The 9327-nt window shown below is 40.9% G+C and overlaps 2 protein-coding genes across 3 annotated transcripts; one reads left to right on the top strand and one right to left on the bottom strand.

Annotated features, from left to right (window-relative positions):
- Positions 1054–5700, bottom strand: LOC105155793 (splicing factor 3B subunit 1-like). Its single transcript, XM_011071750.2, has 2 exons — positions 5562–5700; positions 1054–5148 (listed from the first exon to the last, which is right to left on the bottom strand). Exon 2 carries the CDS (start codon positions 5019–5021, stop codon positions 1248–1250), a length of 3774 nt encoding a protein of 1257 aa, XP_011070052.1. The 5' UTR covers positions 5022–5148; positions 5562–5700; the 3' UTR covers positions 1054–1247.
- LOC105155794 (transcription factor IIIA) lies at positions 5877–8729 on the top strand. 2 transcript variants are annotated; one of them, XM_011071751.2, is made up of 6 exons: positions 5877–6135; positions 6305–6433; positions 7322–7607; positions 7720–7955; positions 8084–8227; positions 8363–8729. In XM_011071751.2, exons 1-6 carry the CDS (start codon positions 6007–6009, stop codon positions 8516–8518), a joined length of 1080 nt encoding a protein of 359 aa, XP_011070053.1. In that variant the 5' UTR covers positions 5877–6006; the 3' UTR covers positions 8519–8729. The 2 variants fall into 2 exon arrangements, with proteins under 2 accessions (XP_011070053.1, XP_011070054.1); XM_011071752.2 differs by lacking the exon at positions 5877–6135 and adding an exon at positions 7088–7235.

Consider the following 9327-nt stretch of genomic DNA (forward strand, 5'->3'; position numbering starts at 1 on the left):
TTTACAAGTACGTGGATGGAGCAGAGTTGTGCACACTTCCCTGCAACCACCATTTCCACCATAAATGCGTTATTGAATGGCTCTGCATCAGCGCAACCTGCAAATTCAACATTCACAGAGGCAAGACGTTGGTCTGACCAATCCGAACTAATACTTATACAGGGCCTGTCAACTTAGAAGATAAAATGACAGAGCAGCAAAATGTTCCTAAATTTCTTGCAACTAATGTACGGTAGAAAAGGCAAATTCCCTGAACGGTCGATGTAGAGGTAGTCTTGCTTTGGTTATCTGAGATGTAGCAATAACTCGCACATAAATATGTAGCTTGACTATTATTGGAAGAGCTCTTTTGGCCATTAGTACAATAGTAGACACCAACAGTAACAGATTCCAACTCTCCACCAGAAGGGATTATAAAAAGTAAGTGGGCATTCCTCCGATCTTTCTAAACATACTTTTGTGCTCCATTATATCTGCTTAATAGATTAGCTTAGCCAAATTCGACGTTAGCACCTACCATTGTGGACTTTAGTGTAGTCTGATTCATAGTCAAAAGAGGACAACAACGAATAAATGAAACTTCACCATTCTCTGCACAGAAAGAAAACAGAAAAGCACTGAAGCAAAAGAAAGGAAATTGACAGCCTATGTTGCCTTACTCTAAAAGACTACATAGTAACATACTCAACAACTAGGATCATTTATCCAAAGTTCTAGTAGCAGCTGGTAGCTATTGATATTGTCACAAGGTGAGCCTTGGCGCTAACCCAATGCCAACATCTAAATGCAGGAAAAGAATGGACTAAAACTGTTGGAACGAAACAAGGTTTACTTCTGTTACAGCCCCAAGTCGCCGTCTTTCTAAGTAGCAAGAAGAAACATATGTTTTTATTTCACTCAACTCACAGCAAGACAATTAGATCCCGGTTTAGAGCTTTAGTCATAAAACTATGACATTTTTCTCCAGTACAGCCGTGCGGTCCAGTACAGCCGTGCGCAACCACAGAACAAGAGTCGCCCAAATGGCCGAACAGAAGAGCAAAAATCATAGAATTTCATGGTTGCAAGCCAAAAACTGCCTCTTCCATAAGTTCAACTAAAGGTTTATTACAATAGAAATCAAACCAAGAGGAAACCTAATAAGCTGATTGAGCTACATATTGGAACAATAAGATGACTCCGTCGCTTATAGCAACCGGCATCCTTAATAGGCAAAAATACACAGCCGCAAGTTCTGCAATACCAAATCAGACAAACATATGCAATTCCGGTCTGCAGAAAACATTGTTCTCCTCATCCTCCAGTACCGGATAAGCAGCAACAAGCGCGTCCTGCGCACCAATATAGAGAGAATTGTAGATTTTCCAGTACACTTCTCTGACCTTCCTTGCGGGATGGAATAGTCCCTGAAGACAATAGTTCAGTACAATAGCTGCTCCCAATGCAACCCTCATTCCTTCAATAGCTTCCATGACCGCATTGATAACATGTGGGGATGTCTCAAAAATGTTAGGCCAAACATAATTCATCAGATGGATCAAAGCATCCTCGCATCCTAGACCAGCAACCCCTAGCGCCATGTGCTTAACAGCAGAAGCTGCAGTTTGCCGATGAACCAAATCTCTGTCCATGAGAGCATCCTCCAGTAATGGAGTTACTGCATATATGTAGTCTTTACCCATCTCACCGATGTACTCAAACAGAAAAGAAAGTGACTTCAGAACACCATTCTGAACATTGAGCTCAGGCACACGGTATTCATTCATCAATGCAGGCAGAACTGTAAAAGGTGAGCATGTTTCTGCAACAATTGCTATGGCCACAGTTGTGCACACACGATTTTGACGTTCCTGAACCTTGAGGTTGTTTAACAATGTTGCGAGAACATCCTGTGGCCCAATAGCCTTTGCAATATAACCAAAAGTATTCACAGTTGCTCTACGGATACCCTTTTTATGTGCTTTGAGCATCTCAAGAAGCTCAAAACATATTCTCATCCACTCCCTTGCAGGGACAAACTCAGCCCCACGATCAGCAATTCTTCCAACAAGATCGATACAATTCTCTTGGACCTTCTCATGGCGATTCTTCAAGATAGGAGTCAGCCGAGGAAGCAAATCCTTGATAGGCGGTGTCATCTTAGTCATACCAATTACATTCACAATAGCCTTGAGAGCACCCAATATTGAACCCAAAACCTCTGGGTATTCCTCACCCAAATACTCGTACAATACAACACCAAGGTGGCCCATAAGTTGTTCTTCTCCACACTGTTTCATAACCACAGCAATCCTAGATATAAGATCTGCTGCTTGTTGCCTCACTTTGGCACTCTTATTGTTGAGCCGCCATTTTATGGTACCACATATCTGAGGAAGATATGGTTTCACTCTCTGACCAAGGGAGTTGACAACAGCACCAAACCCATTAAGCATAACATTGGCATCATCACTGGTCTGCTCTTGGAAAGCATAGAGAATTCCATCAATTAATAACTCTTCTAACCGAGCATCAATATCAGATGCTCCCAAGTTAGTAACCACTTTTTCAATTGTCTCCATAACCATCCTTCTATAGGGCTCACTTTCATCTTTCAGGTCTTCCACAATTCTTCCTACTATATCAGCAACACCGACTTTGTTAGCTATCTCGACTGTTGTCTCAACAAGTTGCTTGTAATTTCTCCGGTCTAAGGCCATCCTTCGGACCCAGAAATTACGGAAGAACTCTGGAAGAATATCATTTCTGATATAATCCGCCTCCACACCTTCTGTACTCACACACTGCTTCACCACTTTCAGCACAATTTTCTTCATTTCTTCATCTGGTGACTGGAATTCACGAATCAGAATAACCATAACTTCCTTGGTATAGTAGCTGGCATATATGGCATCCATCAGTGGTATGATAAAACCAATGGCCTTCAGAAAAGCAGCCAAGACTTTCCCACGGTGGGATCTGATACCCTTCCACAAAGGCTTCAACACTGAGTCAAAGCTTTCAATACCATATGGGGCAGCAGCCTCAGCAAGCGCAGCCAAAGACAGAGCCGTGATGGTTCTGACTTTCTGATTTTCATCATTAAGGCCGTGTTCAATTATCTCAACAAGGGACCTCAAGTGGGGAAGAACGGCACACCCAATTAAAATTGCAATCTGCTGCACAATTTTGATACCCGTGTGACGAGCTTGCCATGATTTTTTACTCTGACAGACAGCTTTCAAGAATGGCAGTAAAGCAGGAATCCCAAGGGCAGAGGCAACAACACTAAAAGCTCTTGCAGTGGTGTTCCTAACATACTCATCAATATTATCAATGTCTGGACGCATAGCAGCAATCATAGTGGCCAACCCTGCTGCCTTGCTCAGATTTGAGATTATCTCTCTACCTTCTACACGAGCATAGTAATCCTCATCAATCAATAGAGGCTCGATAACCACCAAAATTTTGTGAACATATGGACGAACCAACTCATCCAACTTATAGAGTACCCTATCGATAACTTTTACCAACAAGTGTCTCTCCTGGTCTTCCAACGTTGGCTGCATGAGAAGTGGCAGGATACGGTTAAACAATGGTCCAGCACCAAATTCCCTTGCCTTATCTGTGAGCTGTCTCAAAGCAGTTTTCCTCTGAGGTGGAGTACCGTTTTTAACTTTTAGCAAGAGTTTCATGATCTTTCGCTCTTTCTGCTCATCTGGAGATAACTCCTCTTCATTTTCTTCATTCAGCAGTGAACCAAAGTACTGATAGTCCTCAGGTTTCATAAATGGCAAACCACCAGGCAACTCTTTCGGCACATCAAACTGCTGACCTCGATTTTCTTCAGGAATATTATACAGAGGTGTGCCCATTGGAGTTGGTGTAGCAAGAAGCTTCCGAGCAGGGGTTCTGATAGGAACATAAGAAGCAGGGGGTTCTAGAATCTTATACCCTTCTTGTGGAAACATTGCATCGAGTTCCTCATCAGTTAATGGCCTGTTCCTTTCCTCAATATCCTTCTCCCATCTCAACAAATTATACTGCTCAGGAGTCATTGCGCTCCGCATAATGGCATTAGGAGTTGGGGTAGCCATATCAGCAGCCCCAAAAGGAGTGACACCGGGTGTATATGCTGCAGCAGGGGTAGCACCCGGTGTAGCGCTGCCCATGGTGGCAGGAGTCTCATCCCACCTTGACCTCTGCCTTTTAGGAGTTGGAGTAGCCATCCCTCCCAGCTTCGGCGTGGCATCCCAAGCCATTCCAGCAGGGGTTGCTCCAGGTGTAACCCCACCAGCAGGAGTTGCATCTGAGTCGTTCAGTCTCCCTGGAGTTGGAGTCTCATCCCATCTGTTTTTCCTTGAAACTGATGGTGTTGCATCCCCAATTCTCCCAGGTGTAGGGGTTGCATCCCACCTCCCAATTCCAGGTGTTGAGTCAGGCAAATCCCAGTCAGACCCTGCCTTAGCCTTTTTCCCCCCAGCACTCTCATCCTGAGACATATCCCACCTATTCCTCTTCTTTGGCTTTTCTACGTCTTTCTCCTTTGCTTTTGCCTCCTCTTCTTCCTTCTTCTTCTTTGCAATCTCCCTCTTCACCTCCTCCTCCTTCCGCTTTAGCGCTTCTTCCCTCATCACATCAGCATAAGTTCTCACTTCAGGCCCAGGCGTCTTGTCCAAAAATGGATCATTCCTCTCTGGAGATATGATCCTATTTAACCTCCTCCTCCGGTAGTCATCTTCCCTATCAATAATCTTACTTGGCTGCTTAAATCCAGATATCTCATCCTCCTCACCAGTTCTTAAGGGCTCCTTAAAGAACTGTTTTGGAGCAGTAAATGATGCCATTTTTTTAGCAATTTCATTCTCAGTTGCATCCAAATTATCTTCCTCATCATTCACGGGGATGGATTGTTCATAGCCCTCAAACTTGTTTGCACTATAGAGATCTGTATCAAAGGTTAGAGAGGTGAGTGCAGCAAGGTCCTTCTCCATTTTTTGCCTCTCTTCTTTGACCCTCTGAATCTCTGTGTCTACATCCATTTTCGTGATCTTAAAATTCCTCAGAAATGAAAATACAAAACCCTCCAACGTCGAAGTCCTTCAGCCAATAAAATCAGCAAGTATTTCAAGAAAAACCACTTAATATCCTAACTTTAACCCCCAAAACCTGTTAAAATGAAAGAAAAAATCAGGACAGATCAAACTACACCAAATTGGGGAAAAGGAAAACCTCTCCTTCCATCAATTGCCAACAAGCCACAAGGAAAACACACCGATACACACGTGAAAGCACTCCTTATACTTAAATTTACGCGAGAAAATACACCAAAAGAAAGAAAGTAGGGCTTTGCCAAGTGTCTAATATCTTCTGATCCACTCTTTATATTATTTTTCATCCAAACCAGTGAAAGCAAAGATGATAAAACGCGGAAAATATAAAGGAACAAAATGAAAACGTAAAAATTGATTAAGAAACGACACGCACAAAAAGCGGAAATGGATACAATCAAATCAACTAAAGATCCCAACATGCATGTGTACGAAACTAGGGATTTCAATGAATTGGGAATTTCAACTCACCTGATCTTTTGGGATTTCCGTGGAGTACAAGGGTGGTGCTAACGGATCAAGAGAGCACCCGAACTATGTATAAATGGAGCCCTACCGACTGAAATTGGTTTAAACCTTTTTATTATCGGTTTTGAGTTCGATATCGGATCGTCCGCTTTGTAAAGTCCGACCCGATAACAATAGTGAACGGGCTGAATTGGTAGCGAACTATTGGGCCATCCCAATTATCGACCCGAGTTTTATCCGACCCAATAAGTAAGGAGAGGTTATTGCGAATGACAAAAAACTCCTTCAGCATATCTTTATAGCCAACCCTAGTCCAAGATATCGCTCTTTCGTTGCTCTTGTCCGGCCACGGAGCTGGGACTTTTTCTCCTCCCGTCGCCGCCGCTCTCCGGCTCTGTTCTTCTACATACAATGTGTACTGGATAGATGCGTATTTATACGTATAAGAATGGAAATTGAAGCGGAGAAAGCACGAGTAGTGATTTTCAGGGACATTAGGAGATATTACTGTGAGTACTGTGGCATTTGCCGCTCCAAGAAGTCTCTCATCTCGTCTCATATCCTTAGTCACCACCAGGTTTGTTTATTTCTTGATTGTGTATCTACATCTCGATGAAAGAAACAGCTTGTTGCGATGTTGTGCTATAGTGGTTTGTAATTTTGGTTGGTGTTGTGAACGTATGTGGATTTTTGTTGCAGTTTGATTGTTATTTGGTGAATGATTTTTTGGTTTTTTGATGGTGCAGGAGGAAAATGTAACTGAGGTAAATAATGGGACAAGCGGGGGGGATAAATTGAGTACTTGTGAAGTGTGCAGTTCGAGTTTCCGGAAGCCTGCTCATCTGAAACAGCACATGCAAAGCCATTCTCTAGAGGTGAGCGTTCTTATTCAGTTTTCTATTTAAGAATTTTTCGTATACTTGCTAATTTGGAGTATTTGGTAACTATCCTGAGTTGTTTCGGAAAAGAACGTTGGAAATGCTTAGAAGTAGATAGAATGCTGAAGTTAAATTGTGTTATGGGAGAAACATAATGTTAGGAATGTCTTTAATGGGTTGATTGGCATGCATCTTTTTCCTATATATAGAATGCTTGGACATAAGTATTTAGTCTACTCTGGTTTTGAGATTGCAAAAATCATGTTATGGAAGGAAAATATATATGCTATATATATATATATATATTAATATATGCTATGATTTGCGGCAATATGTGCTAAGTGTTGTTATAAGCATTGAGGCACGACTCCCACATGTAGTCCCAGATTATGAGAATCACAATGCAGTGCGGTGATGAATCTAATAATGGTCAAAATTTGAGAGTAACAACTGGCTTTTGTATGGATAACCTTGAACTTTAAGTACCATTGTCCGAGTCTTTTACTATTATTATTTTGTTGCCAAATGCCAATATTCTGCCTTCGAGCCCAAGTTATTCTTTTGTTGGTATTTGAGCTTTTTCTTTCCTATCCTTTATTGTACTGTTTGTTATTTCTGGTACTGTGTCTGTTGAAAATAGATACCTTGCAGATTGAAGTAGGATGGACAAAAAGAATGATCATGTATGATTTGGCGTGAGGCATTGGATCCCACATAAAAGAACTCCAAAATGCAAGAGGCATCAAGTACCTTGAATGGATTAGTACCAGGTGGGAGACCGCCTGAGAAGCTCTGTCAAGTGAGCCTCTGTCACGCTCGTCATTCTTTCAGGTCTGAGGATATAGGACTATGCTTGTTTCTCAAGGTAAAATTGTTCTGTTGCAGAGGCCTTTTACATGCCCAGTGGATAACTGTCACTCCAGCTATAGAAGAAAGGATCACTTGACCAGGCATATGATCCAACATCAAGGGAAGTTGTTTGAATGTCCTATTGAGGAATGTAAAAGAAGATTTGCATTTCAGGGTAATATGAAGCGGCACATAAAAGAGTTGCACCAAGAATCCTCTTCGACTAATGTTGAGCCTCCAAAAGAATACGTTTGCCCAGAACTGGGATGTGGAAAGGTGTTTAAATATCTCTCCAAATTGAGTAAACATGAAGATTCGCATGGTAAGTTACTTTTAACTCAGCTCCAGCAAGTTGACACTTTGGGGAACTCCAAATTCTGGGATACAGTAACGCCACCTTTTGAACATATGTTGTAATTCATTTCTGAATGCAGTTAAGTTGGATACAGCGGGGGCCTTCTGTTCAGAACCAGGTTGTATGAAATATTTCACCAACAAGCAAAGCCTTAAGGAGCACCTTTGTTCTTGTCATCAATACATTGTGTGTGATAAATGTGGATCCAAGCAGCTGAAGAAAAACTTTAAGCGTCATCTTAGTATGCATGAAGCAGCCATTTCCATGGAGAGGATAAAATGTAGTTTTAAGGGATGTTTGCACACATTTGCTACTGTAAGATTCTGGCCGCCAAAATTCATTTGATTTGCATCTCGTCTAGCTTTGAGAAATTCTCTAAATTGTGGCAATCCATGTTGCCTTACTACGTATCCTTTTTGCTGACATGTCTGTCTCTTGTACAGGAATCAAATCTCAATCAACACATGAAAGCTGTGCACTTGGGGCTCAAGCCATATGCCTGTAGTATACCAGGTTGTCACATGAAATTCGCATTCAAACATGTCAGGGACAAACACAAAAAATCTGGATACCATGTCTATACCCCAGTAAGTCTTGCTTTAGCAATTTCTGCAGCACAAGCTTCCCTTGATTACACGTCCCCCTTTTCATTTCCAGAGCATCATGGGAAGCTTATATGAATTCTGACCAAATAATATCTCACCCTAACCATACATGTTCAGGGAAATTTTGAAGAGTCTGATGAGCAATTTCGCTCTAGACCCAGAGGTGGCAGGAAACGAAAGCGTCCGACCATTGAAACTCTGCTACGGAAAAGGGTTGTACCACCTACCAATTCAGATGTCAGTAAGCTACTTTCTGCAGACTCGGATGATTAGCAGAGGTACACTCAGCTGTCCCTAAAATGTTCTCTCAAATCATCCTATATATTACACGGACTACAACGGTGGGTAAAGCATATTAATCAGCCCCTCATCTTTTATTCGCCTATATTTACCAGTTATGTTGAAATATGTTTTGGCATATGGATCTATCAAGTGGAAATATCACATGTTTGAGTTAGAAATCCAAATCTATTGTTAGTTTCTTCATGGCTGGGGTCTTCAGTATGTTGGATCTTTGTGCTGGCTTTTTGCAGAATCAAGAACTGCTCTAATTCAATTCTTGAAAAGACCATTATCCTAACTCAAATATTTGAAATTCATTACCGCCTATTTTTATCTTAATTTCCTCATTTGAAATTTATCTTCTAGCTATATCTATGCTAATATAAAAAAGAAAGACCATCGACATTTACATATGGCAGTTAATGATACCACTGCACTAATTTTTTGTGAAGCAAAAAATGCCCATCAACTAATAAGATAATTAATTTGTTCAAGTTTTTAAATTTTATATTAACTGATAGATTAGTATTCTTTTCTTTCTTTCTTTTTTTTTAAATGTAATGTATTGATTTATATATGTTACTCTTATTTATAATATATTTTAAAACGTGAAAACAACGTGCTATAACAGCTGGTACACGATTATAAAGAAAAGATGATTCTTAGACTCAAATGATAATTTTGATGCACCTGCGCCACATTATTGTAATACCAAAAATGTCGTTTCATTGATAGAATCTATTTAACTTCTCAACTTATGGTGATGAATTAACTATTAATCATATCTTTTAGAAAATTAA

Source organism: Sesamum indicum, linkage group LG2 (genome assembly GCF_000512975.1).
Source record: "Sesamum indicum cultivar Zhongzhi No. 13 linkage group LG2, S_indicum_v1.0, whole genome shotgun sequence".
NCBI lineage: Eukaryota > Viridiplantae > Streptophyta > Magnoliopsida > Lamiales > Pedaliaceae > Sesamum > Sesamum indicum.

What these genes read in the sequence shown, in the direction of transcription:
- LOC105155793 (XM_011071750.2), bottom strand. Translation starts at nt 5,021, where the DNA reads ATGGATGTAGACACAGAGATTCAGAGGGTCAAAGAAGAGAGGCAAAAA.
- LOC105155794 (XM_011071751.2), top strand. Translation starts at nt 6,007, where the DNA reads ATGGAAATTGAAGCGGAGAAAGCACGAGTAGTGATTTTCAGGGACATT. An exon ending in TAAACATGAAGATTCGCATG is followed by an intron (nt 7,608 to 7,719) that starts GTAAGTTACTTT and finishes TTCTGAATGCAG; the next exon opens with TTAAGTTGGATACAGCGGGG. An exon ending in GTTTGCACACATTTGCTACT is followed by an intron (nt 7,956 to 8,083) that starts GTAAGATTCTGG and finishes TCTCTTGTACAG; the next exon opens with GAATCAAATCTCAATCAACA.